General features: G+C 31.1%; 1 protein-coding gene across 2 annotated transcripts in view; it reads left to right on the forward strand.

The window, feature by feature from the left end:
• LOC102610644 (beta-amyrin synthase-like) overlaps window positions 1–17,793 on the forward strand; it is a 98,217-nt gene that overhangs the window by 4,388 nt on the left and 76,036 nt on the right. Inside the window, exons 10-17 of one of the 2 annotated variants that reach the window (XM_052444738.1) lie at window positions 321–419; window positions 2,046–2,102; window positions 2,299–2,345; window positions 2,446–2,589; window positions 3,647–3,824; window positions 4,920–5,000; window positions 5,140–5,223; window positions 13,083–13,177. The exons of the other annotated variant lie outside the window; for it this stretch is intronic. Coding sequence (XP_052300698.1) covers window positions 321–419; window positions 2,046–2,102; window positions 2,299–2,345; window positions 2,446–2,589; window positions 3,647–3,824; window positions 4,920–5,000; window positions 5,140–5,223; window positions 13,083–13,177 — 785 coding nt within the window. The remainder of the gene's footprint in view (window positions 1–320; window positions 420–2,045; window positions 2,103–2,298; window positions 2,346–2,445; window positions 2,590–3,646; window positions 3,825–4,919; window positions 5,001–5,139; window positions 5,224–13,082; window positions 13,178–17,793) is intronic. 2 annotated transcript variants of the gene reach the window in all.

The following is a 17,793-nucleotide window of genomic DNA, read 5'->3' on the forward strand; positions in this document are numbered from 1 at the left end:
CAAATTGCTTCACTTGTAATTGCTCTCAACGCTCTCAATTGGGATGAGTTACAAATGCATTTTGCTTCTCTATTTATAGGCCAAGCATACAATATGAACGCATAGAAAAATCTTACCCATTTTTCAATTTTAATGGCTTCGGTGTGACTTTTGGTGAAGAGATCATGCTCACACATGAAATTGGATCACACTAGCTCAACAATTGTGTGCTTGAAATTTGCATGCTAACTGTCTCATGCAAGCATGCTTGACTTTTCAACAATTTTTCTACATAATTTTACACATAAATTGAAAATATCTTCCGTATTTCATGTATACAGTGTTGTCTACACTTCTCACTGATGCAACCAGAAATTGTTGGAGAAAAAATGGAACCTGAAAGATTTTATGATGCTATTAATTGCATACTTCCTATGCAGGTAAGGACTGAACAATTTCGAATTGCAACCTTATTATTTGTATATACTGTTTTCAAATTTTACTACATGTGACAAAAAATTAATCTCCGAACATCAATTGTATGCCTGAAATGAGATCTTTTCCTAATTTGGACTCTTAAGCTTTTTAAGATTTTGTGTGCAGTGGGGTCATAGTGGAGACAATGTAAACTTAAATCGACTGTAACATTATATCAATAAAATTGAGGAGCCAAATGGTTGGGGTCATAGTCCAGAAGTCTTAAAATATAGTAGGCTATAGCAAATTATGTAAAACAAAAAAAAAAAAATCTAAACATAAAATTTGCATAAAACATAATAAAATTTCAATAGAAATGTTCCAATTCAGATCTTGAACTTTATTAAAATAAAATAAAAAGTTATTAAACTATATAGTTGAACAGGATAATATGGTTTAATAGTATAATGGCATTATACTATTAAACCATTTATCTTAATAGTTTTTCTAGACTTTAAAAAAAGTTTAGAATCATAAATCCGATCAATGCTCAAATTTCAATTGGTATCTTTTTCTTCATGTACTTCTTTTTTTAACCTGGTGATTACCAAAATGATAATGGGCTTGTACATAATTTTCCCCTTGCCTGCATGACACGTGTTCATTACTGATAGTGTATTGTTAAAATTTAATTATTCTTATATTTTTATGTATTAATCCCAAAATCCCCATCTATCTTCTGCTTAGAGAAAGAGGGTAAAAGTTCGTTTAGTCCTTATATTTTGAAGTTAGTGCCCGTTTAGTCCCTATATTTTTAAAAATACCTCAAATCATCCCTACTATTAAATTATTGACACTTTTGCCATTATCTTTTGTTCCTTTTAACTTATTTTTATAATATTGCCCTATTATAATAATTTTTTAGACATTATTAAAAAGAAAAAAATAACCCTATTATAATAATTTTTTTAGACATTATTAAAAAGAAAAAAATAAATTACCAGTTTAACACCAAAAAATAAAATAAAATAAAAATATATATATTAATTTTTGTGGAACACACTCTTGAGTTAAAATATTAATTTTTCTAAAAAAATTGATAATGTAATTTTTTACGATATTAATTTTTTAGACATATGTGAGCTTCCACAAAAATTAATATTTACCTTTTTTGTTTTTATTTTATTTTTGAGTTTAATTTGATAATTTAATTTTTTTATTAATATCCAAAAAAGAAACATTATTGTAAAAATGTAATATTGTAAAAGCAAGTTAAAAATAATCAAAAATAATGGCATAAGTGTCAATATTTAGTAGCAGGGACGTTTTGAGGTGTTTTTAAAAATTCAGGGACTAAATGGACACTAACCTCATAATATAGGGACTAAACAAGCTTTTACCCTAGAGAAAGATACATTTTGAGAGAATCTTAATCATGTGAATGTATACTTGTCTATTAAAATTAATTATAACATCTCTGTAATTAGGTATGTACGTTACAATTATTCGATGAATATTCATGCAAATAATGGTATAAAAGTGGCTCCAACTAAATATATCTTTTAGTTTAGACTTACATATTATTTTAATAATTTACTTCTCCAAAAACAATTGATCAATGGCTCATTAGTCCAAAAACTTTTGTGCAGAGTGAAACTGGTAGAGTACGAGCCTGGGAGCCAACGAGAGCACCAGCCAGGTTAGAGGTAAAAATTTTGAATGTAAAATAATTTTTTCTAGCCGTTTTATGCAGTTTTATTTGACTAATCACTCGAGTTCAAATCCTAAAAAAATAAGATGATAAATAATAAATTTAGACTTTCTCAGTTCTTACCTTTAAAAAAAAATTCATTAATATCTATATTAATTGAAATAAATTTTTTTTTTTTTGTTCATCCTCAGTTGCTCAATCCTATAGAATTCCTTGACCAAGTAATCATTGAGCATGAGTAAGATTTCTTCAAATTTTTGTTTGATCATATACAAATATTCTTGCTATGAATTTCGATGTAGACTTATTAGAGAAATTGTGAATTGTGTTGGATCCAGTAAAGTTGAGTGCACTGCATCAACGTTGAAGGCAATGACTTTGTTTAAGAAGTTATATCCAAAGCACAGGGCAAAAGAGGTTAAAAACTTAATCAGAAATGCTGCAAAATTCATTGAAGATACACAAAAACCTGACGGTTCTTGGTACGTTTCGCTATAAAAAAAATCATGATTATTTTAAGGTGTGCGCTTTTATATTATATTTTATTTTTTTAATGGGTTGGTAACAATTCAATTTTCTCCTAATAATGGTAAATGAGTTGGGGCCAGGCTTGGCTTGGCCTAAGCCTCTGCTGAAGCCAGTGTTTTTAAATAAATGACTAGTGGCATTGACCCTTTAAATTTATCTCTTCAACCGCCATTTTTTAATTTACACCACTCATTTTCAAAATTACTCTTTTACATGATTCTTTTAACTGGTTAAATTATTCAGAGATTAGACCACGAAAGTTATACCAGCGCTCATATTTCATGAGTCGTTGCGTAATTATCACATTTGCTCATTTTCTGCGCTTCTAGTTCTGGTGAGTGAAGAGTATTTGAATTACTCCCTGGTATAAGAAGCAAGAAGTGTACCAAGAAAGTAATTATGGGATTTTAGTTAACTAAAATATATATATATTTTTTTAAATTATGGGTTAGGCCAAGCCCAGGCTTTTTGTTGTACCACCACGTCCAAGCCTAATACAAAACGGACCTGGAAAATTAAGGCGCTAAGCCCGGTCTTTTCATTGCAGGCTGGACTAAAGTCTTTCTGCCCATCTTAATCTCCCCCCATGTATGTGAGCTGCTTGGAATAGGAGATCTTTTATTAGTCGTGAAAAAATTCCAATTAATCTAACTAGCAAATTATTTAACTAGGTTACTTAATTTATCAATTCTTCACCTGTATGTCAATTTTGTATGAATCTTTAAGTTATATTAGACTATAGAAATACTATTTTACCCTTGAAAATCAGATGCAAAAATTAAAAAAGTAGTGACATGAGTGTGTTAGATGCTTTTAACTAGATAATTGACTTAAACTGTAGAAACTAAAAGAATATTTAAAGAGACTAATTAACAATTTCTTTTAAACTTTTCAATGGTCAACAGAAATCATAAAATAATCAAAAGTTGTTTGCATAGTTATTCGATTTCTACCAAGATGTTAAGCGGAGCCTAGAAAATTGTTTATCAAAAATAAATTATGCTTTGACAGGTATGGTAGCTGGGGAATCTGCTTCTTGTACGGAATATGGTTCGCAATTTCAGGGCTAGCTGCTGCAAAAAAGACTTACAGTAATTGTTTAGCCATACGCAAAGCAACAGAATTTTTACTCAAAATTCAGTGCGAAGATGGTGGTTGGGGAGAGAGTTACCATTCCTGCCCAAACAAGGTAATTTTATTTGGATTTGATCAATAATTATAAATGTATAGAAACTTGAATTCCCTCAAATATTATTAACCTTATTGTTCTCATGGAATTATCAGTAACTAGGATTTGCGATAAAAAAAATAAAAAAATAATAGATCCTAAAATAGGTAGCTAGTAATATGAAATGAAGTCCTGGTTCTGCCACTAGGTTTCGCTATGATCATGATTTAGTTTTAGTTTTTGAAATGTTTTATTACGAACTTAAGTATCACAAATGAATAGAATTAAGTGTAAAATTTTGACTTAACATGTTTTCGGTGTATACAAAGTTTTTTTTTTTTTAAACTACCAAGATGGGAGGGGGTTAGGCCGGACCCCTACCTTTAATATAAATCAACTAATAAAAAAAATCATAAGGAGGAGAATATAAACCAAAATCTCTTAAGAGAAGCAAAAATATCAAGCAATCTACAAAATACTCTAAGTCAACACGGTGAAATTAATGTCGAACATGTGGGATCTTGAGAGTATCCAACTAAAGAATGCTAGACAAATTAGCTCTAAGGTCCCTTTGACTAAAAAATCATTGATGAGTTTGACTAGTATAGGCCGAATTGGCCATGAAATCAGCAGCAGATGGAGCCTCTCGGAAGACATGCCTAATGATGATAGTGGGCGAAACGATAATGCCTATGTAGAATATGAATAAATCTAAATTTGACTAAAATCTATATGTGTGTATGTGAGAAAGTATAAATCAAAATGATATACATTTTGGTATAAATCAGAATGACATACTTTTTAGTTTTATTTTTTCCATCTCTAAATGAAGTATCTGAAAATATTGTTTTCACATATTTATCCTAATGAAAAATATTAGCAAGAAAAGATTAGGTTTTCTTAAGATAAATATTATACGAATGTATATATTCAGATCATTAAGAGTTTCAGAAATATATAAATATGAACGAACAAACGACAAATTGCTGCCTAAATTTTCAATAGGTTTTCTTGAAGTATAGGAACTAGGTTTCGCATTTCTTTTTTTCTTTTTAGTTTTAAATTTAAAAAATTAGTGATTTTTACAAAATATAATCATTGTGTTTGGTGATGTAGAAATATGTACCTCTTGATGGAAACCGATCAAATTTAGTACAAACTGCATGGGCTATGTTGAGTTTAATCCATGCTGGACAGGTAACTGGTTGCTAGTTACTACACAATAATTTCTTTAACGACTTGTACGATATATGAATCATAGAATTCTGCTAAAAAATAGAAAAAGTAACTCCTTTCATTTTGTCACTACATAAATTTAATTTTGTTTTTGTGTTAGATGGAAAGAAATCCTACTCCTCTTCACCGTGCTGCAAAACTGCTGATAAATTCGCAGCTGCAAGATGGCGATTTTCCCCAACAGGTAATTCTGTTTGATTATTACGAAAAAAACTAGGAAAATAATAATCATAATACATAACGGACATGAATCAACATGTAGGTGGAAGGCATGCAATTTAACATAAAGTGTTGACATAAAATTTTCATACAAATTTATGTTGATATGATAGAATTTAACGGTAAAGATATAAAACCAGCAAGTAACATGAATGTCGCTAATCATCGACCTTTAATCTTTACCATTAGATATTTGATGAGACTAAAGGATATAAATTTTTGTCAAAATTTTCAGTAAAAATTTTAAGTTCAAACAAATAGTCTAATTCATTATATAAATAATAATATTTAATTTAATTATTTATTTTTAAAATTAAAATAGCAAGTCATATGGTGTCACCATCGCAAGTGGCGTCCGATGGTGCTCCAGTGACGTCGAATGGTGGATTTATGAGATAGTTATCATAACACTGACTCAAAATTTTGAGATCTATGCAATTGTTGGATCGGCTTTCTAGAATAAAGTAATGCGGAGGTTCAGGCTCCACACCAGTGATTTTCCACCACTTTATTTGATAATTGATTTTAAAAAATAGTAAATATTTAAGATAGAAATACACACAGACACACACAGACACACACATTCGTTAGTCAAACATGGTTGATTATGCAAGGAAACAAAAAAATTAATAGCCTGAATATGGACTATTGACGTATCGAAAATCTGGCTTTGGATTAATGATAGTCAATTTATTCGAGTGTGTACTCGAACTTATCTTCAACAAAACATAAAATTCTTTTATGAGATTTTTTTAAGTAATAATTTTAATAATAATATCATATTTTTAATAGGTTGGCTGGGTTAGACGCTCAACCCAAACTATAAAAACAATATTAATAAAATAATACCATAAGTCACTTTTTGATTTATATATTTACGATATGGTTTTTATTTAAACTAATATTGCATGTGTGTGTGCAAATATAAAATTCAACCAAAAGTGTTCACATGTAAAAAAAATGGTGGACAATGAAAGAGTTAATTTCCAATTACCTCTCATGAATTGACCATGCACTCTCAATTTTTTAAAATTAATTACTCTATCACCATATTATTAGTTTTCCCGTAAACTAAATAATTAAATATGTAACAAAAATATTTATAATTTCAAAACAATAAATTTCACCCTATTACCTCCTTTCTCCCTCTCTCTTTTACTCATCTTCTCAGTATCTTCCAGTCCCACACCATCAAAAGCATAGATATTTGACTTCGATTGATTCAAAAGAAAAAGCGAGGACCGGAGAAAAACAGAGTGTATTTATTTTACACGTATTTTTGTCTTTTGTGCTATCAATCAAATTTTTCGAGCCCGGAGTTTGTTGATTAAGAGTAGGAAGAACACAGAGATGGAGAGAGGAAGGAGAAAATAGAACTTTAGTAAATTATATTTTAATAAATAAATTTAAGGGTATTTTTATCGTTTTATTAAGTTTAGATGCATTAGGAGTGAATGTAAACATTCATAAATCATGTTAGAAAATTGGTGGGTGAAGCAGACACGCAGCTAAAATGAAATTGTATGAAAATAAAGAACAAACACAAAAAATAGACACCAGAAATTACGTGGTTCGGCTTTTAGCCTACGTCCACGGGCGAAAAAAGAAAGAAAATATTTCACTAGTGAAATAAGGATTACAAGTATTGTAATATTTTGTCTCACTACCCAAAACCCCAATACACTCAATCTCTCAAATCACTAGACTCTTGAAATCACTCTCTAAATAAAGAAAAGAACTAAAGAACTCGATGATTTACAAATGAAGGGAACCAGCATTTTTATAGCCAAAATTAGCTATTGTTCATTTAATATTTTATTATTATTATTATTTTATTAATTTTTCTTTTTCTTTTTCTTCTTCGGCCCGGCATCTCTTTTTCTTCTTTTGTTTCTTTCCTTGGGCGGCATCTACTTGGCCTTCAAAGCTGTGTGCCACCAATTTTGCTTATTCAAAGCTTCTAGATGCTGCAACCAAAGCATTTTGACATTCTCCCACTTGGAGATTAGATTGAAAATCAATCAGTCTCCACACCATCCTTTCTACTTCGCCATAATCATGTTGCTTACGTTTCTGCTAGGCCACAAGAGGATCTACTCCAGATAAACTTGTCAGCATTTATCGGCTTGGTCAAAACATCTGCTAGGTTCTCCTTCGTATGGATTTTCTGTAAATCCACACTTCCGTCTTCCACTACTCTCTCGAACGAAGTGATACTGAACTCCTACGTGTTTTGTCCTGGAATGAAAGGCTGGATTCCTTGCAATGCGCAAGGCACTCTGACTGTCACAAAACACAGGAATTTTCTGTTGTTTGTACCCGAGCTCCTCCAGTAATCTTTGTATCCAAATAGCTTCCTTGCAAGCTTGTGTAGCTGCCATGTATTCTGCTTCTGTTGTAGATAAAGCCACAATGGTCTGCAGCTTCGAAACCCAGCTTACAATTGCTCCTACAAGTGTAAACACATAGCCAGTAGTGGATTTTCTTTTATCAAGATCTCCTGCAAAATCTTAATCCACATAGCCCCTGACAGTAAACTTTGATCCTCCATAACATAATGCAACATCTGAGGTTCCTCTGATGTATCTCAGAATCCTCTTCACAGCTATCCAATGCTCTCCACCAGGATTCGCCATGTATCGACTGACTGCTCCCACTGCTTGTGCAATGTCTGGTCTAGTACACATCATAGCGAACATCAAACTTCCCACTGCTGATGCATACGGTACTCGAGACATCTAGTTCCTCTCTGCTTCAGTGCTAGGACACATACTTGAGGATAATTTGAAATTAACAGGAAGTGGGGTAGAGATTGACTTACAATCTTGCATGTTGAAGCGCCGCAAGATTTTCTTCAAGTAATTCTTCTGTGAAAGCCAAATCTTCATGTTATTTCTGTCTCAGTAAATTTGCATCCCTAGAATCTTGTTTTCTGGTCCCAAGTTCCCACTGTTGATGCATACGGTACTCAAGACATCTAGTTCCTCTCTGCTTCAGTGCTAGGACACATACTTGAGGATAATTTGAAATTAACAGGAAGTGGGGTAGAGATTGACTTACAATCTTGCATGTTGAAGCGCCGCAAGATTTTCTTCAAGTAATTCTTCTGTGAAAGCCAAATCTTCATGTTATTTCTGTCTCGGTAAATTTGCATCCCTAGAATCTTGTTTGCTGGTCTTGTTTGAGGTTCCTCTGATGTATCTCAGAATCCTCTTCACAGCTATCCAATGCTCTCCACCAGGATTCGCCATGTATCGACTGACTGCTCCCACTGCTTGTGCAATGTCTGGTCTAGTACACATCATAGCGAACATCAAACTTCCCACTGCTGATGCATACGGTACTCGAGACATCTAGTTCCTCTCTGCTTCAGTGCTAGGACACATACTTGAGGATAATTTGAAATTAACAGGAAGTGGGGTAGAGATTGACTTACAATCTTGCATGTTGAAGCGCCGCAAGATTTTCTTCAAGTAATTCTTCTGTGAAAGCCAAATCTTCATGTTATTTCTGTCTCGGTAAATTTGCATCCCTAGAATCTTGTTTGCTGGTCCCAAGTCCTTCATTTCAAACTCCCTAGCCAACTGTGCCTTTAATTATTGGATTCGATCTTTGTTAAGGCCTGCTACCAACATGTCATCTACGTACAACAGCAAAATAATAAAATCATTATCTTCAAACGTCTTGTAATATGTACAATGGTCTGAACTAAGTCTGTTGTATCCAAGGTTCATGATGAAGGAGTCAAATCTCTTATACCAACATCTCGGCCCCTGTTTGAGACCGTATAGAGATTTGTTCAACCTGCAAACCAAGTTCTCCTTTCCTGTTTCTGCAAAACCTTCTGGTTGGAGCATATATATTTCTTCGTCAAGTTCCCCATAAAGAAATGCAGTTTTCACATCCAACTGCTCAAGATGTAAGTCAAATATAGCACACATCGCCAAGACAACTCTGACTGTTGTAAGTCGAACCACCAGAGAAAATATCTCGTTAAAGTCAATACATTCTTTCTGAGCATATCCTTTCACCACCAATCTTGCACAATACCACTCCACTAGGTCACTGCCATCACGCTTGATCTTGTAGGCCCATTTGTTTCCAATGGCTTTTCTTCTACGTGGTAGTGGTACAAGTTCCCATGTCTTGTTCTTATGCAGAGCTTCAATTTCTTCCTGCATTGCTGTCATCAACAAAGCAACATCTGAGCTTTCTAAAGTTTCATGGAAAGTTGATGGCTCTCCATCCTCTGTTAGAAGACAGTATGCAACGTTGATCTATGTGACATACTCCGAGTGCCACGTTGGCGGTCATCTTTCATGAGTTGACCGACGAACTTCTGGAGCATCGGATTCGACTAGTTCTTATTCCTCGTGTTGTGGTGCTGCTTCAGAAGAATCTGAATCTTTTGGATTACTTTCCACATATACCAGTATAGTCTCTAACTTTTCTTTTACACTGCTATCATCTTTATCTCTCCTTTACAGTTGATCTTCTATAAAGATAACATCTCTGCTAATGGCGATATGGTGGGCAGTGGGGTCCCACAGACGATACCCCTTTACTTCATCAGTATATCCCAAGAAGATACATCTTCTAGATTTTGGATCTAACTTTGTTCTTTCTTGTGCATTGTACATCACGTATACAGGACATCCAAATGCATGTAGGTATGAATAATCAGATGGCTTTCCAGTCCACATCTCCATCGCTGTTTTCAGCCCAATAGCTGTAAATGGCGACCGATTTACTATATAACAAGCAGTTTTGGCTGCTTCTGCTCAGAATGAATTAGGTAGACCAGCAGTCCTCAACATAGCTCTTATTCTTTCTGTAAGAGTTCTGTTCATCCGTTCCGCCACTCCGTTTTGTTGAGGAATATATGCTACAGTGAATTGTCTCTAAATACCTTCTTGCTTACAGAAAGCAAGAAACTCGCCGTCTGTATACTCTCCACCATTATCCGTCCTCAAGCACTTGATCTTTTTACTAGATTCAAGTTCCACCCGCGCTTTGTATTCTTTAAACACTGGAAATACATCTAACTTTTTCTTAATTGGATACACCCAACATCTTCTAAAATAATCATCAATGAAAGTCACCATATACTTTGCACCTCCCATGGATATATCCGGTGATTCCCAAACATCAGAATGAATCAAGTCTAGAATGCATTTACTTCTAGCAATAGATCTACTGAATTTTAATCTATGCTGCTTACTTATAACACAATGCTCGCTAAATGGTAAACTTACCGATTTGAGCCCTGAAAGCAATTTTCGCTCAGAGAGAATCTTCAAACCTTATTCTGACATGTGGCCAAGTTTGAGATGCCACATCATCGTTGACTTTTCTCCATTTGACGGGACACACGCATCAGCCTCCTGTAGTGTTTCTCCTTTAAGTATGAATAGATTAGCACCGATTCTTTCTGCCTTCATCAATACAAGTGCGCCTTTAACAATCTTCATAATTCCATTCTCCCTATGAGTTTTTCACCTATGACTGTCTATTTGTCCCAAAGACAATGAGTTTTTCTTCAAGTCGTTGACATGTCGTACCTCCCCAATTGTGCGAATTGTACCATCAAACATTTTTATTTTAATAGTACCAATACCAGCGATCTCCAAGGCATGATCATTACCCATATATACAGATCCTCCTGAGATAGGTTCATATGTGTGGAACCATTTTCTCCGAGAGGTCATGTGCTAGGTAGCTCCTGAGTCTATAAGCCAGACATCAGATAATCATTTTCTGCCTTCTGAAACAATTGTTGCCTCGCTGTAAAGAATTTCGCCATCATCCGAGGTACTTGCTACACACCCCTAAGCATTTGATGACTCAGGTTCTTTGCCCTCTTTTCTCTTCTGGTTACTCCAACACTCTTTCTTGACGTGTCCTTTCTTGCCACAGTTGTAGCATTTAACATTCTTCTTACTTCTGGATTTTGATCTACCATAATTTTGAATCCCACTAGGGCCACGTTCCGTTGATCTCCCTCTCGTCACCGATAACGCCTCTGCTTGCTGCGAACTTACTTGTCTATTTTCCTTATTTTTCCACATGCTCTCCTCATTTAATACGGAGGCTGCAACATCGTCGAAAACTAAACTGTCTACTGGATTGTTGTTCGTCAGGTTGATGATGAGTTGATCATATGAATCTGGTAGACTTTGAAGTAAAAGCTCTGCACGTTCATTTTCCTCTATATTATGACCCAACGTTGTGAGTTGTGAAAATTGAGTCTTCCAGGTGTTGATGTGGTCGGTCACCATTGTAGATTCTGCCATTCGAAGAGTATAGAGTTTCCTCTTCAAGAAGATTTTGTTGTGTAGTGACTTGGCCTCGTACAATTTTGTGAGAGTATCTCATATTTCCTTCGTTGAATTTTTGTCTACCACACTGGATAATACTCTATCTGCAAGTGCCAATTGTAGATCAGAAATGGCGTTGCTATCTATCTCGTTCCACTTGTCATCAGTTATCTCCATGGGCCTTTCTCCAATTGCTGTCAAGCAATTATTTTTCCTCAATACAGCTTTCATCTTCATTTTCCACAATGAAAAATTGTTTCCGTTAAATTTCCCAATTTCATACTTTGCCACCGTTTTGTTGATAAATACCGCACATAAGCTAGTGTACCACCTTGAATAGTTGTGAGTATGTGTGAGAATGCACACCAGGAAAGTTCTCAGGAAAGACTGGAGGGGTCACAATGGTCCCACTTAAAACCCATAATCCTTAAGCTCTTATCGCCTTTGTGACATAACTTTCCTAGACATGTACAAAACCACACAGTTGTTTTACTCACACCACTATTCCCTGCTTTGCACTGCAAAATTCTTGGATCGCTCCCACCGTTTCACATGAATAGTACCGTATACGTAAATAGTACCATATACGTAAATAGTACCGTATACGTGAACAGTGCCGTATACATGAATAGTACCCCTTACGTGAACAGTACCCGACTCCAAAAAATACAACCAATAGCTACCACTGTTAGGAAATTGATGGGTGAAGCAGACACGCAACTAAAATGAAATTGTAAGAAAATAAAGAACAAGCACAAAAAATGGACACCGAAAATTACGTGGTTCGGCTTTTAGCCTACGTCCACGGGCGAAAACAGAAGGAAAATATTTCATTTTTTGTGCTTGTTCTTTATTTTCTTACAATTTCATTTTAGCTGCGTGTCTGCTTCACCCACCAATTTCCTAACAAATCAGACATGGCTGATCACCTAAAGGAACAGAAAAAGTAATGAAGTGGAGGTTGATTAATCCTATGTTGAAAATCTGGCAGTGGAATAATGATAGGCAATTTATATGATTGTGCATTCAAACTTTCCCAAAATAAAACATAAAATACTTTTATGAGTATTTATATGATTATAATTTTCTAAGTGATATGACGTTTCACGGGAAAATAATACCATATTTTTAATAGGTTGGGTTGGATTAGAAGCTCAACCCAAATAATAAAGGCAATATTATTAAAATAATACCATATGTTACTTTTGGATATACATATTCATGATATATAATTTATCTAAACTGATGTTATATATATATATATATATATATTGGACTCATATATATCAAAGTAGAATTCAGGCAAAAGTTGGCATGTTAGGGAAAAGAAAACAGTGGATAATAAAATCAATCATCATCAGTTAAAATAATTATTGATACCATTAGGATTACGCTATATAAATTATGTAAGGTAATACTATTACTCCAAAACAAAATGACTATTTAATATGAAAGAATTCATTCTGAAGTAGTATAAATAGATTGATTACTTGCTTATTGATGGCAGGAAATTACTGGTGCTTTTATGTGGAATTGCATGTTACACTACCCAACATTTAGAAATATTTTTCCGATGCGGGCTTTGGCAGAGTACCGATCAAGGTTCCTACTACCAGAGAATTTCTAAGACTCTGTGCTAGGGATCAGATTATGATTCTAAAAAGCTCGAATAAAGACCATAATATCATGTATATATAACCAAAATTATTTTCAATTATGACATATAAATATGGTAGTAAGTGTCATGATAATTTTGGTATGTATTAATACAAATACAAAAATATTCCCAAATTATGTAATTGATTGTGATTCTACTATGTTATTCATATTCTTGTATAATAAAGTGGGCTTTTGTATAATAAATTGTGTTTTTTTCATAGCTGATGATTTTTACTATACAGATGACAATAATTATTTTAAAAACTACAACATTACAAAATTGGCTCTTATTCTTATTGATTTAGGGCCATTTTAGTAATGCTATAGCTTTTACAATAATTGCTATTACCTTTGCATTAAAAATAATCATTGTGAAGATAATCAGTTAAATGTTTGGTAATTTTTTTTAAAGTGTTATAAATTTAAAAGCAGTTGTATGTGTTAAAATATTGTAAGAATGAAAAGTGACTAAATTAGACATAATTTTAAATAATATTTATTTACATGTTAATAAACATAAATATAAAATACTTTTTGTCATGTATATATAATAATTGATAATTAAAATTGACATTTTTATTATTGATTTTTAATATTATCTTTTATTTTGTTATCTCAATATAATCAGTCATAATAATAATCTTTTAAGGTTGATGATTTTATTTTCTAATTAATAGGGATAATTTTAGATTTTTATAATATATAAGAATATATATGGAATTGTATTAAGTATAAAACCGATTCTCAAAATCAGATTTTAAAAACTTACTCCTTCCATACTTTTCAAAATCTGCTATAGAATGAGGTAATTTTACTAAAAGATATTTGTAAAAAAGTTTGCTAAATATTAAAATTAATTTTTACCTTTTCAAAATCACTTTTAAGTAACCAAAAAATAATTTCAAAAGGGCCCTAAATGTTTAATGGGGTAGGATTTGAAGTCCTCTTTTTTTCGACACAGTAATTTATACAAAACATTGGCCTTTCCATACCAACCAGATTAGTAGATCAAATTGAATGGTAAATTTTAGTTCAAAAATTAATGGGCCCATAGGTATATTATTAAATATTATATTTTCTGTAACTAATTAATATCTATATATATATATATATATATATATATATATATAAAGGTGAGACTTGAGGAGGTGATGTGGTATCACCATTTCTCATCTTTGTATATTCTCTATTATCTAATAAATAGAGAAATTTTCTTTTACATTTAGCTTTTCATCTTCTCACAATTAATTTGATTATTATTACACAATAACAATTATGTAAATGTTTTAATGAGGTATATTCTTTGTAATGAACATCCAAGGGGGGGTGTTATGAATTTATATATATATATATATATATATAAAGTTGGGGCTTGAAGAGGCGATGTGGCATCACCATTTCTCATCTTTATATATTCTCTATTATCTAATAAATAGAGAAATTTTCTTTTAGATTTGGATTTTCATCTTCTCATAATTAATTTGATTGTTATTACACAATAACAATTATGTAAAGATTTTAATAAGGCATATTCTTTGTAATGAACATTCAAGAGGGAGTGTTATGAATTTATTAAAATAAATGTAGATGTTCATAACATATATCTCTTAGTCTCCCCACTATCTCTCATTAGCAACCTTTAGCTTTCCTATAACTCCCTCTATCTCACAAGGAATTATGATCCATATTTTTTTCATTAATTTCATGGAGTGATTATGTAACTATAAAAGGGGAGCTCATCTTTTTGTTTTGTACACACGCAATTAGAATGAATAAAATCACTCTATAATATATTTTCTCATTTTATTCTTTATCTTGCGTTGCTTCTTTATTTGTATTGCTGGCTAATAGTTTTTTTTTTGTTTTTTATAAGGCGTCCTCATCTTAAAAAAAAATTAATTCATATTTTTTTATCAATTTCATCAAGTGTAAAGTAAGAAAAAAAGATAATACTAAATTCTTTTTTTAAAGCCGCGTGAAGCGCGGTTCTATTTTCTAGTTTAATTATAAAATACATTCCGTGCAACACTAAATATGGTTCTTTATTAAATTTAATTCAGACTCAGAGAAGATTATACATTCTATTTTATACTATAAACTCATTTAATGCGGTGTATATGTGATGAACATTCAAGGAAGCTTTAAGGGAGGTCAAGTTTCCAGCAGTTGCTAGGTTACGAGAACTCAAAAGTTGTTGCTCAACACCTATAAATTATAACATATGAAATAAATGGGAGATCATGGACACTTATTTTTAGATTTATTGTAAGTTAGATATGATGTAACTTAGTAACCCTTTCCTCTTACTGAGTTGGTATTTATTATTTAGTTGGCTCTTCTAGTTGATGTTTGAAAGAGAGGTCCGCTTATAATGCAGCCGCTGCATTAGACCGGCCACCCAACAAAACAATGGGATGGGGGGAAATGGAAAATATCAAGAGTAACTGTCACATAGCTACACTCAGTTTAACTAAATATCAAAAATATTTATTTAAATTAGGAAAAATACCAAAGTTCCCCTCAACATGAAAATTTACATATTTTTACTCATGAAAATGTTACTTTAAAGTATGTAACGTCTATATTTATGACAATAATATTTAAATTAGTAGATCATATAGATCATAAATCAAATATGGTTTTTTGATTTTTCGATCCTTGTGGATAGTTTTCAAATAATTATAATTATTAATAGTAATAAATATCATAATAACTCATCAAATATCACTGTTTTCAATAGTATTAGTTCTAGTGACTGATATTAATAATACAAACTATACTGCATTTAAGATACATGTAATGCGTCATAAATTTGATAGATGGATAGTACTCACAAATAGTCTCTTACACAAGTTTTATGTTATATTTGCAAGTTTTTATTTTAATATTAAAACAAATGAATGGAAGTTCTTATTTTATCAAATATCATAGCCGTATATCATGCCTAAAACTTGTAAATCAATATTAACTGTAAAATAAAATATAAATTTTAGAAATGAAACATAAGACTTGTAAAAGGAAGATAAAATAAGTGAATTACTATAAAACTGGTAGATTAATGTATTACTGGTAAATAAAATAAAAACTTATAAATATAACATAAAACAAGTAAATCAATATTAAATGCAAAATAAAACATAAAAGTTTGTAGATTATGCCTAAAACTTATGAATAAAAGATAAAATTAGTAAATTAATAGTTATTGTAAAAAACAATTTACAATTGTAAAATTAAAACTAGTTATAATGTTTATTACCTTATATGTTTATTGATTTTTTATATTTAAATTGAATAATGTTAGTTTTGCATTTATGTAATACATGTGAAGTTTTTATTAAGGATGAAATTTATGCTCAAAATCGGATTCTGGAAAAAAAAATTACAACAATGATATTTATGCCTAAAATTTATTATAAAAAATATCATTATAAAACATAAATATAATAAAAATTTATACCTGAAGCAAAAATTTATTATGACAGAAAACTTATTATAATAAAAATTTATGCCTAAAACAAAAATTTATTATAATAAAAAAATGAATGTAAGTTCTTATTTAATCTAATATCATAGTTGTAGATTATGTTTAAAAATTGTAAATCAACATTAACTGTAAAATAAAATATAAATTTTAGAAATGAAACATAAGACTTGTAAAAGGAAGATAAAATTAGTAAATTACTATAAAACTGGTAAATTAATGTATTACTGGTAAATAAAATAAAAACTTATAAATACAATATAAAACAAGTAAATCAATATTAAATGCAAAATAAAACATAAAAGTTTGTAGATTATGCGTAAATTTTATGAATAAAAGATAAAATAAGTAAATTAATAGTTACTGTAAAAAACAAAATTCACAATTGTAAAATTAAAACTCGTTATAATGTTTATTACCTCATATATTTATTGATTTTTTATATTTAAATTGAATAATGTTAGTTTTGCATTTATGTAATACATGTGATGTTTTTATTAAGGATGAAATTTATGCTCAAAATCGGATTCTGGAAAAAATATTATTTTAATATCTTTCATAGTTGTTGTAAGATGAGATTATTTGCATCTTTCTGCACTTCCTCAATAACAACTTTAAATGGTCACTAAATAGAAGTAAAAAGTTTAAAACTATATAAAATATGCATAACACTCAAAATTAGATATAATTTTATTGATATATCATATATGTGTCTAGTAATATAAGAATATTTTTTTATTTTGTTTTTACTTGATCCACATCAAGATATATAATTGCACTTAATTAACATGTGTAATAAATAAATATCATTATAAAAAATGGGGAAAAAAGTATACAAATGTCCTAGAATAAATATAGAATTTATGGTAACCAATTCAATAAAACTTATTCCTCTTTTTTTTTTGTTTAACTAATGAGTAATTTTTTTGTTTAATTAAAAAAAAAATTTTTTGTAAATAAATAAAATATTTTTCACTAAAATTCTATAGAAACAATGTTAATTTTTTAAATAATTAATAATCTTATCTGAATTTACTGGTTTTACTTTACATTTACTAATTATATGGGTAATTTACAA

Source organism: Citrus sinensis, chromosome 7 (genome assembly GCF_022201045.2).
Source record: "Citrus sinensis cultivar Valencia sweet orange chromosome 7, DVS_A1.0, whole genome shotgun sequence".
Classification (NCBI taxonomy): domain Eukaryota; kingdom Viridiplantae; phylum Streptophyta; class Magnoliopsida; order Sapindales; family Rutaceae; genus Citrus; species Citrus sinensis.